At 46.3% G+C, this 18988-nt stretch overlaps 1 protein-coding gene across 1 annotated transcript in view; it reads left to right on the top strand.

The window, feature by feature from the left end:
- SLC38A9 (solute carrier family 38 member 9) overlaps positions 1-18988 on the top strand; it is a 69872-nt gene that overhangs the window by 38865 nt on the left and 12019 nt on the right. Inside the window, exons 14-15 of the mRNA XM_060235979.1 lie at positions 8496-8609; positions 13746-13894. Of these exons, the coding sequence (XP_060091962.1) occupies positions 8496-8609; positions 13746-13894 (263 nt within the window). The remainder of the gene's footprint in view (positions 1-8495; positions 8610-13745; positions 13895-18988) is intronic.

Consider the following 18988-nt stretch of genomic DNA (forward strand, 5'->3'; position numbering starts at 1 on the left):
GATCTGAAAAAGGATTAAGCAGGGCAAGTTATCAGATGTACAGAAAGCCCTCCATACATGCAGAGCCTAAGACACATGGGGGCTCTTATGGTTAGAAAATAAATGTCTAGAGGCATAATAGAAGTATGTGATATCACAAATGAATTGGCACAAGTAAATAGAGAACACCGACTTGCTGTTTCATTTGGCATCAGAACTGAAAAGCATCTAATGAGATTCACACAGCAGGCATAAAGGAAAGGAGAGAAACTTAAACTGTTTTTATGGTGTTGTTTCACATGGAGAGCCATAGAGGGAATACACCACCCAACACTCTCTTTGTATCACTATTTGTAATTTTGCAAAATGTTTTATACTGTTCTTTCTCTTGCTGGCCCTGTGGGGTAGATTTGTTGCTGTGTTAGGGAAGCAGTGAAGCTGCTGGACTGAAGCTGAGCAAGTCACTACAGAGAAGACACATGTACAGGCAGCTGTTGCTATTGATCATTTGCAGGATGCCACCTGTAGAAAGGCCCTGCTCAGATGACCACAGTTTTCACAGCAGGACACAAGTGGAGAGGCAGTCCTGCAGATATGAGGATCTGAGGACTTTTTATGGGATAGTCAATATCATTAAGAGAGTTTGGTAACTGATGGGCAGCCAGTGAGTTGGCTGCAGAAAGGGAGTAATATGAATGCCCCACCTAGCTCCTAGTAATAACCAAGCTGCAGCTTTCTGTACCAGCTGAAGTCTGAGTTGACTTCAAGGGGAGACTTACGTAGAGTACATTAAAGTAATCTAGTCTCAATTTTACTGTGGCATGGATTCAAGAGTAAGTTCAATTGGATTTTTTTGCGTGTGGTGAAAGTGGATCGAACGATCCGTATTTGCTGTATCCTCCATCATTTGGTTTCAGGAGAGAAACATATGTTTAAACCACTTTTCAGCACACTTTAAAAATGTTTGCCTTCATCTGTAGTTTGTGATTTATAATTCCAATTAAGCTCAGCCTTACAGTGCCATGGTTTTCCTATTATGCTCCCTTTCTCTCTGCGGCAATTGTACTGAATGCTGGCATGGTCTTTGCTTATTTCTTGGCCTATCATTAAAGCTTGTGAAGTTTTTTCCTAGTGTCAGGTGGGAGTGCTCTGAGGAAAAACTATGACTCATCCCATTTCCCTCAGTTATAGCAGCTGAGATTATAAGCAACTATGCTCAGTTCTTGAAAACTACTTAATATTCCCCTACCATGCCTTGACTGCTTCTTCAATGGAATCAATAGTTACACATTTCACAGATATCATGATGTTTGAGTCTGATTTTAAGGCTTCTCACTGACTCTCTCTCCCCTCTCCCTTTTTTCAGTGGTTTGGTTCTTTAAAAATTCCACTTCCATGTAATGCTTACACAATATCTTGGACCAGAGCCATTGGTTTATGATGTGTTTGTACAACTCTTTTACATAGTGGGCTGTTGATCTGTGTCTAGTATTCTAGACAGTGACACAGTACTTTTCAATAACGGCTGTCCAAAGTCTGATCGGTCAGTGAGTTGACTCCTGTTCCCTGCATCTTGTTTTTCCTCAGAAGGGAGGCTGGAAACCTGTAATTAACCAGTTACCTGTGGCCAGGGCTTTTTTCTACAAAAAAGCCCAATAGAAACTCATTTGCATATTAGGCCACACCTCCTGACACCAAGCCCGCTGGAACTATGTTCCTGTGCATTCCTGCTCAAAAAAGCCCGTGCCTGTGGCAAAGGATGACTGGCTTCAGGTGAACAGGCAAGGCCCTCATTTCCCTTGCACTATCCTCCTTTTCCCTTCAGCTGTTTCCTCTACTGCATTAGCGCCGATTTGGGAGGTTAGCCATGTTGGTCTGAAGCAGCAGAACAAAGTTTAAGTCCAGTGGCACTTTTTAAGACCAGCAAATAAATAATAAAAGTTCATTGGTCTTAAAGGTGCCACTTAACTCAAAGTTTGTTCTGGATTAGCACGGTTGCTGTTTTCCTAGCTGGAAAGTCATGGCAGAAGGGAGACTACCAACCCCACAGCAACAGGGTGTTAGAGGAGAAGCAGAACTAGAAGCAAGTGATTACCCCTCTGAATATTATATCAGGAAAGGCAGTTTGGTCAAATGTTGGATGTATCAGTCATGTTGTCTTGGTGCTGTCAAATTCCAGAAGGGCAGCAGTGGTAGTCTCCTTTACTGTTTTTTTCTCCCCAAATGCTTATCTAGATAGTAGTTTACAGTAGGCTGGATCCTAGCATAGTTATTGGGATTTTTTAGTTTGTGAGATTCGCACTCAGGCTGATTCATTCAGGTTTCTTCGAATGTATTTTTAATATCTTGTATTTTGTCTTTTTTCCATATGGTGTTATGTTTCTTTTATGTCACATTTTGGATCCCCTGTCAAAGCTGCAGTGAAACACAGATTATAGTGTTCCCTCCATAGATTTTCACTTTTTCACTGCACTATCAGCATTTGCCTTCCCCATCTTTTGTTTTGGATCCTATGGACCACAAGGAAGCTTACAGAGGAGCTTCCTCCAGTAGTCTCATGTGACACCCTCCCTTCAGAAACCATTTTCTGAGAGTTGGAGAACCCTCCTAGAGACACCATGGGTTGACTTTCCCTTTCTTCCTACAATCCCCATGCCTGACTAAATTTTATGGGGGAGAATTCCCTGACCACAACGCAAAGGGTTTACAGATGTCAAAGATGACTGCAGGAAACATCCACCTCCATAAGCTTCTTCCACTTCTGGTTTATAGGATCCAACCAAGTGTGTTTGTAAATGTCTTAATTCTGTAGCAATAGACATTTTGCACAGAATAGGAAGAATCTTTAGTTTTCATAAATGTGGAGATGCATTTGAAGACAAACTTGAAGCTTCATTAATCTTCATTTGAGTTTTGGTGTATATGTCCATTCTGTGTGTCTACAGGCCCCTTTCTTGTAGCCTCCAGTCAAATTTTTTATTAACTCTTCTTGCTAACGAAGAACATATTTTGCAGAAATACATGTTTTAATAGTTTGTGCTTGCAAAACTGGCCCAATTACATACTGATCTGTGTTATTTATTGTCTGCGCAGCAGCTCTCCTGCACTACGTGAGAACCAGTTTTTACAATTTGGATACTGTTAAGCAGGGCTTTTTGTAGAAAAAACCCAGCAGGAACTCATTTGCATATTAGGTCACACACACCTTGATGTCACCATTGTTTCACACAGGGCTTTATTGTAGAAAAAGACTAGCAGGGATCCATTTGAATATTAGGCCACACCCCCTGACACCAAGCCAGCCGGTACCGCGTTCCTGTGTGTTCCAGCTAAAAAAAAGCAACCCTGCTGTTAATGTTTTTGTTTGTGCAACAGGCAGAGTGAGTGTCCTGTTTCTGTTGAGCCATTGTACAATTACATTATATAGATAAATTTTCTGCTTTATACAGCTCACAATTTACATATCCATTAATTTTGGTGTGTTCGGGGGGTTTTAGTTAAAATATGTAAAATTCGGAAGAGTATGTTTCAATTTTTTTTGGTACAGCTTCCTCAGAAACATCCCACTGTATTCAATTTAACTGAATTCTAGCTAAGAATTCTGAGGATTGCAGGTCTTTCCTTGCCTAATAATAGTCTGTACAAAACTTTGGGATGGGGAGCACTGTATATAAGCTACCTTGATTGTTGCCCTGAGGTTTTTATTGTATGTGTTTAAAAATGTAGCATGTATAGAAATGGGGAAAAATTCTGCTATGTTTAAAGCCCTGGTATCTCCCCACCTCCCCAAGAGCAAAGATCTGATTGTTCCTAGGCCGAGAAGTATTTGCTTAGCCTCAGCCAGAGCCTTCTCAGTTCTGGCCCCGGCCTGGTGGAACGCTCTTCCAGCTGAGATCCAGGCCCTGCAAGACCTCTTGCAGATCCACAGGGTCTGCAAAACAGAGTTGTTCCACCAGGCCTATGGCCAAGGCTTTTGACTAAGGAGAATTACAACTCTCTTGATGGACCCTCCATCCGCTCCCTTTTCCTCTGGCCTTCCCCCAGCATGAATATGACCAAATTCTTCCTGATGAAATTGCATTCTGTGTGTCATCACTGTATTATGATTAGCTTTTTAAATTGTTTTTGTAATTCTTTATGGACATTTTATAAATATGTTGTTACTTGCCCTGAGGCCTGAAATAGCAGGGGAGGGCTAGTCATAAATAGAATAAACAAGTAAATATGTTGCACAGAAATATAGCCATATGCATAAAGCATTCCTTGTAGTTCTCCAGGCTGGCTTGTCATTGGCTTAAAATTCTCTGTGCTTCTTGTAGACATTAGCTTGGCCTTGCTTGCTATGACTTACTTAAAGCAGCCCTGAGCTGAAAGCGTTTGTGGGTCAAACCTATCAGAAGTGACAAGCGAGCTGCCTCATAGGGAGGGGTCTCCATTTAGAGAGATATTGAAAGAATATCATAATCCTGGGAGCTTTCAATCTGCTGTCCAGAATGTTGGACAGTAGAACATGGATGTGAAGGTCCTTGTTTGGGTTGCAGCTATCAGGATTATATAAAAGTCGGAGCTGCCTTTTGGTGATGCAGGAAACAAAACTATTTGCCCCTCACTACCCCAGCACATTTATCCAGTTTTTGTGCTGTTTTGCACTTACTAAATCAAAAGGGATAACCAAATATATGAGATGCCGCCATGTTACATAAACATAGCTACTTGAGGAGTAGGTTTGTGAAGGTCTAAAGCTTGCAGATTCTCACTACTAGAGATTACGTTAGCAAGAGTTGTGATAGTAATTGTGTTTGTCTCAGTGCTGTTTCGGTATTCTTTGTTGTTGTTCTTCAGTCGCACAGTCGAGTCCAACTCTTTGCGACCCCATGGACAAAGTCTCGGCAGGCCCTCCTGTCCTCTACCATCCTCCAAAGTCTGTTCAAATTTGTGTTTGTTACATCAGTAACACTGTCCAGCCATCTCATCTTTTGCCGTCCCCTTCTTCTTTTGCCTTCTGTCTTTCCTAGCATCATGATCTTCTCCAGGGAGTGCTCCCTTCTCATTTGGTGGCCAAAGTATTTGAGCTTCAGCTTCAGCATCTGACCTTCCAGAGAACAGTCTGGGTTGATTTCCCTTAGGACTGACTGATTTGATCTTCTTGCAGTCCAAGGGACTCTCAAGCTTCTTCTCCAGCACCACAGCTCAGAAGCAACTATTCTTCTGCATTCGGCCTTCCTTATGGTCCAGCTCTCACAGCCATACATTACTACTGGAAATACCATCGCTTTGACTATACGGATTTTTGTTGGCAGGGCAATGTCTCTACTTTTTATTATACTGCCCAGGTTCGCCATAGCTGTCCTCCCAAGGAGCAAGCGTCTTTTAATTTCATGGCTACAGTCACCATCTGCAGTGATCTTGGATCCCAGAAATGTGAAGTCTGTCACTACTTCCATGTCTTCCCCTTCTATTTGCCAAGATGTGATGGGGTCGAATGCCATGATCTTAGTTTTTTTGATGTTGAGTTTCAAGCCTACTTTTGTGCTCTTCTCTTTCACCTTCAACAAGAGGTTCTTTAGGTCCTCCTCACTTTCTGCTATTAGAGTGGTGTCATCTGCATATCTGAAGTTGTTGATGTTTTCCCCGGCAATCTTAATTCCTGCTTCTGCTTCATCCAGGCCAGCATTCTGCATGATTTACTCTACATATAAATTAAATAAGCAGGGTGACAATATACATCCTTGTCGAACTCCTTTTCCTATTCTAAACCAATCAATTGTTCCATATCCTGTTCTGACAGTTGCTTCTCGACCCTTATACGGGTTTCTCAGGAGACATGTGAGGTGGTCTGGTACTTCCATCTCTTTAAGGACTTGCCACAGTTTGTTGTGATCCACACAATCAAAGACTTTAGCATAGTCAAGGAAACAGAAATAAACGTTTCTCTGATACTCCTGTGCTTTCTCCATAATCCAGCGAATGTTGGCAATTTGATCTCTTGTTCCTCTACCTCTCCGAAACCCAGCTTGAACTTCTGGTAGTTCCCGATCTACATTGTAGGATCTTTAACATGACCTTGGCTGGCATATGAAATGAGTGCAATGGTGCGATAGTTTGAGCATTCCTTGGCATTACCCTTCTTTGGTACTGGGATATAAACTGACCTTTTCCAATCTTGTGGCTACTGTTGTGTTTTCCAAATTTGTTGACATAATGTGTGCAACACTTTAACAGCATCATCTTTTAGGACTTTGAATAGCTCAACTGGGATACCATCATTTCCACTTGCTTTGTTGTTAGTAATGCTTTCTAAGGCTCATTTAACTTCACACTCCAGGATGTCTGGCTCAAGGTCAGCGATTTCACTTTCAAGGTTGTCAAGGATATTGAGGTCCCTCTTGTAGAATTCTTCTGTGTATTCTTGCCACCTCTTCCTGATCTCTTCTGCTTCTGATAGGTCCCTACCGTTTTTGTCCTTTATCATGGCCATCTTTGCATGAAACTTTCCCTTGATTTCTCCAATTTTCTTGAAGAGATCTCTTGTCCTTCCCATTCTGTTATTTTCCTCTATTGCTTTGCATTGTTCTTTCAGGAAGGCCTCCTTATCTCTCCTTGCTGTTCTCTGAAAATCTGCATTCAGTTGGTTGAATTTTTCCTTTTCACCTTTACCTTTCACTTTCCTTCTTTCCTCAGCTTTTTGTAAAGCCTCGTCAGACAGCCACTTTGCTTTCTTGCATTTCTTTTTCTTTGGGATGGTACTGATTGCTGCCTTCTGTACAATGTCATGAACCTCCGTCCATAGTTCTTCCAGCACTCTATCAACTCTAGTTTCTTCAACCTATTCTTCACCTCCACTGTATATTCATAAGGGATGTGATCAAGGTCAAACCTGAATGGCCTGATGGCTTCCCCAGTTTTCTTCAGTTTAAGCCTGAATTTTGCAATGAGTAGCTCATGATCTGAGCTGCAGTCAGCTCCAGGTCTTGTTTTTGCTGACTGTAAGGCGCTTCTCCATCTTTGACTGCAGAGTATATAATCAATCTGATTTCTGTGTTGCCCATCAGGTGATGTCCATGTGTAGAGTTGCCTTTTAGGTTGCTGGAAGAGGGTGTTCACTATGACCAGTTTGTTCTCTTGACAAAACTCTACTAGCCTTTGCCCGGCTTCATTTTGTTCTCCAAGGCCAAACTTGTCAGTTGTTCCAGTTACCTTTTGACTTCCTACTTTGGCATTCCAATCCCCTATCTTTTTTTGGTGTTAATTCTTGAAGGTGTTGTAGATCGTCATAGAACTGGTCCACTTCAGCCTCTTCTGCATCAGTGGTTGGGGCATAGACTTAGATTACTGTGATATTGAATAGTTTGCCTTGGATACGGACTGAGATCATTCTATCATTTTTGAGATTGTATTCCATTACTGCCTTCCTCACTCTCTTGTTAGCTATAAAGGCCACACCATTTCTTCTAAGGGACTCTTGCCCACAATAATAGATGTAGTGATCCTGAGTTAAACTCACCCATTCCTGTCCATTTTAATTCACTGATTCCCAAGATGTCGATGTTCAGTCTTGCCATCTCTTGTTTGACTACATCCAGCTTACCTTGAGTCATAGTTCTTACATTCCACGTTCCAATGCAGTATTGTTCTCTGCAGCATCGGACTGTTCTTTCACCATCAGACACATCCTTTCGGCTTTGGCCCAGCCGCTTCACTCTTTCTGTGGTTACTTGTACTTGCCCTCCGCTCTTCCCCAGTAGCATATTTGGCACGTTCAGACCTGAGGGGCTCATCCTCCAGCGCCATATCTTTTAGCCTTTTGTTACTGTCCATGGGATTTTCTTGGCAAGGATACTGGAGTGGTTTGCCATTTCCTTCTCCAGTGGATCACATTTTATCTGGGTTCTCAGCTGTGGCCTGTCCATTTTGGGTGGCCCTGCATGGCATAGCCCACAGCCTCATTGAACCGCGCAAGCCCTCTCGCCACGTCAAGGCAGCAATCTATGAGAGGGTTCAGTATTCTAAGCATGGCTAAATTAAAAAGAATTAGTTCAAGAAAAATACTTCATGGTATGACTCCAATAGACTATTTTTGTAGCTGAAGGAAGGCTGTATTACTATCCCTCCCCCTTTTTGTTATTGTTCTATGGTTTAAACTAAAAACCATTAACATTTTTTGGGAGAACTTCATAGCTTAATTAACTTTTGGCATGTAATAAACTAAGATTAATGTTTTGTTGAAACTGTTAACATATATTGCTTTTTTGTGGAGTTACATTAATATTGCACATAGGAATAAAATGTTTTTCCAAGAAATCAGCTGTATCCACTTATTAGATGCAGCCTGTCCTTTTCCTAGATGGAGACATTTAGGTAATGTGGCTTCATTTACATGGAAGAGCTGGGGCAGCAAATTGAAACAAGGAGAATTTCATAGTCAAGCTCAGAAGAACTGTGATGCTGTCTTGTATCTCATGGTTAATATCCTAGTTGTGCTGACTTAATCTTTGCTTTTTATTACTTAACCACAGGTGAGAGATCTTTCCATCGCCTATTTTCTGGTGGGTTTGACATACCTCTATGTTGGGGTGTTAATTTTTGCTGCTTTTCCATCTCCACCTTTGGCGAAAGAATGCATAGAACAGGTAGGTGAAAACCTGCTTAGTCCTATGGCCAAGGGGTGGAATTCTAGCAGGAGTTCCTTTTCATATTAGGCCACACACCCCTGAAGTAGCCAATCCTCCAAGAGCTTACAATGCTCTTCTTTGTAAGCTCTTGGAGGATTGGCTACATCAGGGGGAGTGGCCTAATATGCAAAGGAGCTCCTGCTAGAATTCCACCCCTGCCTATGGCCATGACTGTATCCTCTGACAGCAAATTCCACATTTTTATCACTTTTTGTGTAAAGTAGTGTTTCTTTTCGTCCATCCTGAATCTACTGCCTGTCAGCTTCAATGGATGCTATTGAGTTCTAGTGTTTTGGGAGAGGAAGAAAAATTTATCTTTGTCAACTCTGCCCACCCCATGCATAATTTTATAAATCTCTATATTATCTACACTCGATACACATATTGGCACAAAACCATTACTGTGAATAGTGCCATACATAAATGACACCAGATTGATTTAGTCAAGGCTATCCTAACAGCATTAAGTATTAAATAAAAGTTGGCTGTAATCTGAAATATCCAATTTAGTTAGGTATTAGATCACTTAAAATGCTGTCTAATATATGTGAGGCACATATTTTTGGCTTTAGGTTGAGATTGTTATAAGGGCATTTTACTGCCTATTCTATATCTGTTCACAAATCCCAAACAAGAAAAATAAACAAAAGAAAGCATTAGCCAAAGAGATTTTAAGAAAAAGATCCAAACAAATGAATATGCCAGTAGATGACTATTGCAGATCACTGGCAGTAATCTATACCATATCAGTAATCCATATCCATAATCTGGTGGGAGCAGGCAAATTGGGAATGGAAGGGAACTGAGACACATGAAGGCTCGCTCCCCTTCCAGCCTGTGTCCCATCCCAAGGATAGCAGGTATGGGGACGAAATGGAAGTACTTGCCTCTGACCTTGGTGTTGTGCAACACAAGGTCCATAAATAATAAGACCTCAGTCCTGCAGGACTTCCTGCTCAGGCAGGATATGGACCTGGCTTGTGTGACTGAGACCTGGGTGAGAGACGGGGAAACGGTAGCTCTCTCGCAAGTTGCTCTTCCCAGGTTCTTGGTCCTTCACCAAGCACGGACCAGCGGGCGAGGGGGAGAGGTGACTTTCTTCATACGGGAGGCTTACTCCTTCTGGGCGCTCCTGCCTCCAGACATCACAGGCATAGCGTGTGTCGGCTTGCTGTGGGACGTTGGGGAGAGTTTGGCAATTGGCTAATGTATCGACCGCCTAATACACCGGCAGTGCCTTGCGATCTCTGATGGAGGCTGTAGCAGGCTGGGCCTTGAAGTACCCTTGACTGATAATCTTGGGTGACTTCAATGTCCATGCTGAGGACACAGCCTCTAGTCGGGTGGTGGATCTAGTGTCCTCCATGACGGCACTAGAACTCTCCCAATACATAACAACTCCCACACACCAGACCGGGCACACGCTAGATTTGATCTTTGCGACAGGAGTTGTAGTGGACCAGATTTCTGAGAATGCAGTGCCATGGTTGGACTACTATGCCTTGAGGGCCCGTGTGAATATCCCATTCCTGCCCTGTTTAGGCGGCGAGCAGGTTTTGGCTCGCTCTCAAAGCCAGATGGACTCTATGCGGTTTCAGATGGCTTTGAGGGATCCCTGGCCCTCCAGCGACTCGTTGGATGTCCTTGTGGAGACCTGGAACAACCAGCTCTCCACAGCTATCGACGAGATTGCTCCCCGGCGTCCTCTTCATCCTCGCTCACGACTGGCACCATGGTATACCCTGGAGCTACAATTGATGAAGCAGCGACTACGATGACTAGAGAGGCAGTGGCGACATATTCCTGACGAAGTGACGAGAACATCTTATATGTCATTTATGAGGACCTATGAGATGGCAGTCTAGGCCACAAAGAAGGCTTACTTTGCGACCCGGATGGCATCGTCGACCTCACGCCCGGCACAATTGTTTATAGAATTCATTAACAACCTTACCACAAGGTAAACAAAATATAAGGGAATTGGAAATAGGCTGCGAGGCTTTTGCGAGTTTTTTCACAGATAAGGTCTCGTCACTCCGACATGACAAGCCCACCACAATTGATACAGTGAGTGAACTCGAGGCACTGAGCACGTCTTCTGGTCCGTTTTTGGATTCCTTCACTCCACTTAGTCTGGAAGAAGTTGACTGGACCCTTCTCATTGTGTGTCCTACCACCTGTGGGTTAAATCCGTTCCCGTCTTAGCTGGTAAAAGCCAGCCAGGCAACGCTATGTGAACCACTACAGGTGATTATCAACAGATCTCTTTTAGAGGGGATCTTTCCCACACCTCTGAAAGAGGCTGTGGTACGCCTCCTCTTTAAAAAGTCAACTGTAGACCTGGCCGAATTGGCGAACTATCAGCCAGTGTCAAACTTACCCTTTTTGGGTAAGGTTATAGAGCGGGCTGTGGCGACTCAGTTACAAGGGTTCCTGGATGACACTTCTGCACTAGATCTGTTCCAGTCTGGCTTTCATCCAGGTTATGGGACGGAGACAGTTCTTTTTGCCCTCATGGATGACCTCCTGCAACATCTGGATCAAGGCGTCTCAGCAGTGCTGTTGTTAGATCTGTCAACTGCATTTGATACGGTTGACCACCAGCTACTGTCTAGCCACCTCACTGACGTGGGGATTCGGGGGTCTGCCGTGCAATGGCTGGCCTCTTTCCTCCAAGGTCGGAGACAAAGGGTGGTGATAGGGGAAGAATTGTCCCGGAGGCACCCACTCATATGTGGTGTGCCGCAAGGGGCAATTCTGTCCCCGATGTTATTTAACATCTACATGCACCCCCTTGCCCAGATTGTCAGGAGATATGGGCTGGGATGTCACCAATATGCAGATGATACCCAGCTCTATCTGTTGATGGGTGGCCAATCTGGCTGCATCCGAGACAACTTATACCTGGCATTACAAGCCATGACATCTTGGCTCAGGCTGAGTCGACTGAAGTTGAATCCAATGAAGATGGAGGTTCTCTATATGAGCCGCGGTGGCCCAGGAAGGGAGATCCCCTTGCCGGCTTTTGATGGGGTGCCACTAATTTTGGTCCCGAAGGTCAAGAGCCTGGGAGTGCTCCTGGAGTCCGCCTTGTCTATGGAGGCCCAGGTAGCAACCACTGTAAAGTCTGCCTTTTTCCATCTGCAGCGGGTATGACAGTTGGCCCCTTTTCTGGAGCACCGCGACTTAGCAATGGTGATCCTATAAGATCAACTGGCCTATAAAATGGAATCCTGAATGCGACATCTAACCATCTGGATATATATTTACACTGTCCTGTAGCACCGTTTAATTTGTAGTGATTTTCATTAATTTATTTATCTAATGTGTTTTAATTGCATCTTATTGTATAATTGTATTTTATAATCATGGTACACTCCATGTCTTGTGAGCCGCCCTGAGCCTGCCTCGGCGGGGAGGGCGGGATATAAATAAAAGCTCCCTGAGGTCATAAGAGCTCTGCGTGATCTCTCCCAAATCTGCAGTGCTCGTAAAACGGAACTTTTTAAACAGGCCTATAACAAGTAGGGGAGAAGGCTGCCACTTTTATGCTACTGGGCAACTCCACCAGAAGGACCACCAACAGATAAACTGTATACTCTGTATAGCACCAATACTTTGTTTTAAATTATAATTGACTGCCTTATTGTTTTATATTTGAAATTAAGATGTTGATTTTTATATGATTGTTAGCCGCCCTGAGTCTGTTCGGAATGGGTGGGATATAAATGAAAAGTAAATAAATAAATACCACACCAAGCAGAAGTTTCTTCCCCTTTTCATTCAAGAAGATCCAAAATCTGCTGGCAAAAAAAGCGAATAAGAGGTCTATAGAAGGAGCAGGGCTGTGGCAGAGCATCTGGTTTCATGCAGAAAGTCTTAGGGTGCAGTCTCTGACATCTCCAGCTAAAAGCATCAGTGAATGATGTGAAAGAACTCTAACTGAAGCTCTGAAGAGCTGCTGCCAGCCAGAGCAGACAGCACTGATGCTAGGAAACAAATGGTCTGACCTGGGAAAAGGCATCTTAAATAAAGAACCTTGCTCAGTGGTAGAGCATCTGCTTTGCATGAAGAAGATTCTGGTTCAATTTCCATCATCTGCAGTTGTTTAAAAAAAAAATAGAGCTGGATAGCATTTGAAGAGGTAAAAGACCTCTTCTGAGTTCTTGGCAAAACAGATCTGGTCTTGATAGATTAATAATCTGATTTGGTATAAGGTAGCTTCATGTGTTTAAGAGGATCAAAGTGTCCCAGTTTTTATGGAGTTAATAAAAGGAAGAGAGGAAGACCCAACATGAGATAGATTGACCCAAAAGAGGAAGTTGTGGCCTTCAGTTTGCAAGACCTGAGCAAGTCTGTTAGGATGTCATTAATTCATAGGGTTACCATAAATTGGAAGTGACTTGACGGTTCTTAGCACATACACACACACACAAACTCACTAACAGATTTAATAGATGCAGTAAGAACTAGCTGAAGAGATGAAAGCTTATCGCTTTGGTATGGTAATGGTTCTTGCAAATGAACATTAGCTCAAAGACTTCTCGCTTACACTGCATTTCAACTACAATCTCATCACTTACCTGCAGACAGTATGTCAGATCATTCACAATAGTGGTCATCAGCATTCCCTCTAAGATGAGTTAGTGTGAGCTAGTTTACAGTTTTTTAGCCTCCAGCTCACATATTTCTGTCTTAGCTGAGGAAAAATGAACCTAGAGCAAACTAATTTATGCAGTAGCTCACAGCTTTAATGCCAGTAGCTCACAAAGCAGAATCTTTGCTCACAAGACTTCACAGCTTAGAGGGAGTATTGGTGGTCACTATGCCAAACAAATGTCTCTGTAATAGATGTCATCATCATTTCAGCTGCTCGTTTCAATCCACCCTTTATGCATGCCAATATAGATAATTTCTTTCACTGGGTTCCCACTTCTTATGTGAGAAGTGAAACATATCTAGTGTTGACATTGTGTTTGTGCATTAATGAGGACTATAGTGGGTCAGAGTTTCTCATTGAGCATTTTAATACAGATGAAAATGCATAGCATAACAATGTGTCAATTTTTTTCTCACTAGCCTTTCCTTTGTTAGAATTTTTTAGATAATTTCCCCAGTGATGACGTCTTGTCATTTCTTGGACGAATATTCCTGCTGTTTCAGATGATGACTGTGTACCCACTGCTTGGTTACTTGGCACGAGTTCAGCTTTTAGGACATGTTTTTGGGAATGTCTACCCAAGGTAAAGGCAACTTTTGTCTACATATTGTACCAGCTAACTCTTATCCACTCTCCCCACCCTTAACACAATACTATTGTTTGTTCTCTTTTATCAAGATGACCCTTTTAATAGTGGGGAATGGTGGCTTCCACTACTGGCACTTGGTTTCATAGGCCAGGAAATGCACAGTGTTTTTAAGAACTCTTGAGGAGGTACAGGTTCCCATTGGCAGATGGGCTGTTCAGGAGCAAAACTATTCTGCAAATGGCATGTTTCATACCAGACTTCTGACTTTGAGCACTGGTGTCCTAGGACTCCTAACTTCTGTTTCCAAAAGAAAGAATCCCTTTAGTAGTAAAGAGGCTCATAACTTGGCTGTGAAGTCCTCGTGGGCCATCAGGTTGCAACAAAACCTTCATGTAAGTTTTATCCATTGAGCTAAGAAAGTGACTTAAGGAGTAAATAGAAACCCTGTCAGATTACTTTTAGCCCAGAGTCACTTCCTAACCCTCAACTGGGCAAGTAATAGGAAAACGAGTCCGTGAGAATCCTAAAGTCTTCTCTTTTGAGAGTGTCTTTAGGAAGAGTTCTTTGAATGGACTCCTAATGTGAAACAACACCCTAACTATGTTTTTTGTCAAAATATTCAAATAAAATGGTTGTGGTGTAGATGGAGAGAAATAAATACAAGTTGAAAACCATATCTATGCTTAAACTGCCAGCTTAGAGTGGCCAGACCGTCCCAGGCGCCCGGGAATGTCCCGGTTCTGGCCCCCTATTCCCGCCTCTCGGGCTGGCTATACCGGGACCATTTAGAGGTCCCGGTTTAGCCAGCCCCGGAGGCGGTGGGCCGCGGGCGCCGGCGGGGAAGGTGGCGAGTGAGGGAGGGAGCGTCCCTGCGCATGCGCAGGGCCCCTGCACACGCGCAGGGACGCTCCCTCCCTCACTCGCCGCCTTCCCTGCCCGCGCGCGGGGCCCGGCGGCGGTGGCGGAGGCCTCTCCGCGGCCTCCGCTGGTCGCTGGAAGCCCTCCAGAGACTCTGGAGGGTCTCCAGCGACCAGCGGAGGCCGTGGAGAGGCCGCGGAGCAGCCGGCGCTGGTCCCGGAAGGCCTTCCAGAGACTCTGGAGGGCCTTCCGGGACCAGCGCCGACCAGCGAAGGCCTCTCCGCGGCCTCCGCTGGTCGCTGGAGGCCCTCCAGAGACTCTGGAGGGTCTCCAGCGACCAGCGGAGGCCGCGGAGAGGCCGCGGAGCAGCCGGCGCTGGTCCCGGAAGGCCTTCCGGGACCAGCGCCGACCAGCGAAGGCCTCTCCGCGGCCTCCTCTGGTCGCTGGAGGCCCTCCAGAGACTCTGGAGGGTCTCCAGCGACCAGCGGAGGCCGCGGAGAGGCCGCGGAGCAGCCGGCGCTGGTCCCGGAAGGTCTTCCAGAGACTCTGGAGGGCCTTCCGGGACCAGCGCCGACCAGCGAAGGCCTCTCCGCGGCCTCCGCTGGTCGCTGGAGGCCCTCCAGAGACTCTGGAGGGTCTCCATCGACCAGCGGAGGCCGCAGAGAGGCCGCGGAGCAGCCGGCGCTGGTCCCGGAAGGCCTTCCAGAGACTCTGGAGGGCCTTCCGGGACCAGCGGAGGCCGCGGAGAGGCCGTGCAGCAGCCGGCGCTGGTCCCGGAAGGCCTTCCAGAGACTCTGGAGGGCCTTCCGGGACCAGCGCCGACCAGCGAAGGCCTCTCCGCAGCCTCCGCTGGTCGCTGGAGGCCCTCCAGAGACTCTGGAGGGCCTCCAGCGACCAGCGGAGGCCGCGGAGAGGCCGCGGAGCAGCCGGCGCTGGTCCCGGAAGGCCTTCCAGAGACTCTGGAGGGCCTTCCGGGACCAGCGCCGACCAGCGAAGGCCTCTCCGCGGCCTCCGCTGGTCGCTGGAGGCCCTCCAGAGACTCTGGAGGGTCTCCAGCGACCAGCGGAGGCCGCGGAGAGGCTGCGAAGCAGCCGGCGCTGGTCCCGGAAGGCCTTCCAGAGACTGTGGAGGGCCTTCCGGGACCAGCGCTGACCAGCGAAGGCCTCTCCGCGGCCTCCCCCCTTCCCCCTGCGCACCCCTGCCTCCCCCCTTCCCCCCCAAGGTGTCCCTGGCTGGCCTTCAGACATTATGGTCACCCTATGCCAGCTACAGCTTTCCAGATGTAAACTAGAATTGCTTGTTAGTTCTTGTTAGTAGTTTTTCTTAGTTCACCTGTCCACACACAGCTATATTATTCATTGTGACTAAGAGAAGTAATTTGTAACCAGGTATTTATTTATGTTATATCTATATCCCGCCCATACAGACTCAAGGCGGCTAACAGCATAAAATAGACAGTAAACAAAACAATATTAAAACAATAAAACAATCAGATAATAACAATGGTACTACTTCAGGCAGATCATATAATATTTTCTTTCTCACGCGCACAGATCCTGGGCAGTTAATAATCAAAGCGCTATGGATCCAGATGTGGTGGCAGCCCTCTCCCATTAGATGTTATATGCCATCCGAAACAGTTCAGTCTTGCAGGCCCTGTGGAACTGCGATAAATCCTGCAGGGCCCTGATGGCTTCTGGAAGGGTGTTCCAAAGTATTGGGGCCGCAACCGAGAAGGCTCTTGCTCTGGTGGAGCTGAGCCTAGCCTCCTTTAGCCCAGGGACAACCAAAAGATTTTGAGAACTTGATTGCAGTGCTCTCTGGGGAACATGTGGGGCAAGGCAGTCCCGCAGATAGGTAGGTTCTAGGCCATATAGGACCTTGAAATGGATTCGGTACGCAACAGGCAACCAGTGCAGCGCTCTCAGCACAGGCTGAATGTGCTCCTGACGAGGAAGCCCCATTAGTAGCTTGGCTGCAGCATTCTGCACCAGCTACAGCTTCCGAGTCTGAGTCAAGGGCAGCCTCATGTAGAGAGCATTACAGTAATCGATTCTTGAGGTGACCAAGGCATGGATCACCACTGCTAAGTCACTGCGCTCAAGGTAGGGGACCAACTGCTGTGTTCGCCAAAGATGAAAAAAAGCAGCTCTGGCACTGGCTGCTACTTGGGCCTCCATAGTTAAGGAGGACTCCAGGAGCACTTCCAAGCTCTTAACCCTCGACGCTGGCGTCAATGGCGCCCCACCGAAGGCTGGTAGAGGAATCACCTTTCTTGGGCCGCTGCGACTTAGATTGAGAACCTCCGTCTTCATTGGATTCAGCTTTAGCCGACTCAGCCTGAGCCATGATACCATGGCTTGCAGCGCCAGGTCCAAATTCTCCGGGGTGCAGGTGGACCAGCCACCCATCAATAGATACAGCTGGGTGTCATCCGCATACTGATGGCAACCCAGCCCATACCTCCTGACCATCTGGGCAAGGGGGCTCATATAGATATTAAACAACATTGGGGAAAGAACTGCCCTCTGAGGCATCCCATGAAAAAGTGGGTGTCTTTGAGACAGCATTTCCCCAGTCGCCACCTTTTGTCCCCGACCTTGGAGGAAAGAGGAGAGCCACTGTAAGGCCAACCCCTGTATCCCCATGTCAGCAAGATGGCTAGACAGCAGTTGGTGGTCGACTGTATTGAATGCAGCCGACAGGTCTAATAGGAGCAGTACTGACAAGTCGCCCTGATCCAGATGTCTCAGGAGGTCATCCATGAGGGCAACCAGCACTGTCTCCATTCCATGGCCTGGGCGGAAGCGTCCTCCAGGAAACCCTGAAACTGTGTCGCCACCACCCTCTCTGTAATCTTACCCAAAAAGGGCAGGTTTGACACCAGCCAATAGTTGGCCAAATTGGTCGGGTCTAAAGATGGTTTCTTCAAGAGAGGGCAGATCACAGCCTCTTTAAGAGGTGTAGGGAAGACCCCCTCTATGAGGGATCTGCTGACAATAGAACGAAGTGGATCACATAACACTGTCCAGCTAGCTTTTATCAGCCAGGACGGGCACGGATCCAAAACGCAAGTTGTAGGGTGCACAGAAATGAGAATCCTGTCAACTTCCTCCAGACTGAGTGGGTCAAAGTGATCCAGAAATGGACCTGAAGACGTGCTCAGAGCCTCAAGTTCACTTACTGTTTCAACTGTGGCAGGGAGGTCATGACGGAGTGATGAGACCTTATCTGCGAAAAAACTTGCAAAAGCCTCACAGCCGATTTCCAATTTCCTAACATTTGATCTGCCTTGAGGTAGGGCAGTTAAGGACTGAATTGTACTAAATAATTGGGCTGGGCGTGAGGTCACAGACGCAATCCGGACCACAAAGTAAGCTTTCTTTGTGGTCTTGACTGCCACCTCATAGGTCCGCATAAATGACCTATAAGATGTTCTCATCGCTTTGTCCTGAGTACGCCGCCACCATCTCTCTAATCATCTAAGCTGCCGCTTCATCAACCGCAATTCCAGAGTATACCACGGTGCAAGTCGTGAGTGGGGGCAAAGAGGACACCTAGGTGCGATCTCATTGATAGCTGCAGTAAGCCGGCTATTCCAGGACTCCGCAAGCTCATCTAATGAGCTGCCAGAGAGCCAGGGATCCTTCAAGGCCATCTGAAGCCGCATTGGGTCCATCAGGTTTCGAGGGTGAGCCAAAACACACTTGTTGCCTAAACAGGGGTGTAGTGACACGTCCGTACGGGCCTTCAGGGCATAGTGGTCCAACCATGGCACAGGCTCAGCAGTAATCCGGTCCACTACGACTCCCGCCGCAAAGATCAAATCCAGCGTGTGCCTGGCCTGGTGGGTGGGTAATGTCACATACTGAGAGAGTCCTAGTGTCGCCATGGATGACACCAGCTCCGTCACTCAAGCAGAGGCTGCATCATCAGCATGGACATTGAAGTCACCCAAGACAATAAGTCAAGGGTGCTCCAGTGCCCAGCCTGCCACAGCCTCCATCAGAGACAGCAGGGCACTGGCTGGTGCATTAGGCGTTCGGTACACCAGCCAGATAGCCAAACTCTCCCCAACATCCCACACCAGACCTGCACACTCAATGCCGGTGATCTCCTTGGCCAGGAGCACCCGGAAGGAGTAAGCCTCCCATATGAAGAGCGACACCCCCCACCCACCCGCTAGTCTGTGCTTGGTGGTGGACCGAGAACCCAGGGGGAACTACTTGG

The sequence above is a fragment of the Heteronotia binoei genome, chromosome 4, assembly GCF_032191835.1.
Source record: "Heteronotia binoei isolate CCM8104 ecotype False Entrance Well chromosome 4, APGP_CSIRO_Hbin_v1, whole genome shotgun sequence".
Lineage (NCBI taxonomy): Eukaryota > Metazoa > Chordata > Lepidosauria > Squamata > Gekkonidae > Heteronotia > Heteronotia binoei.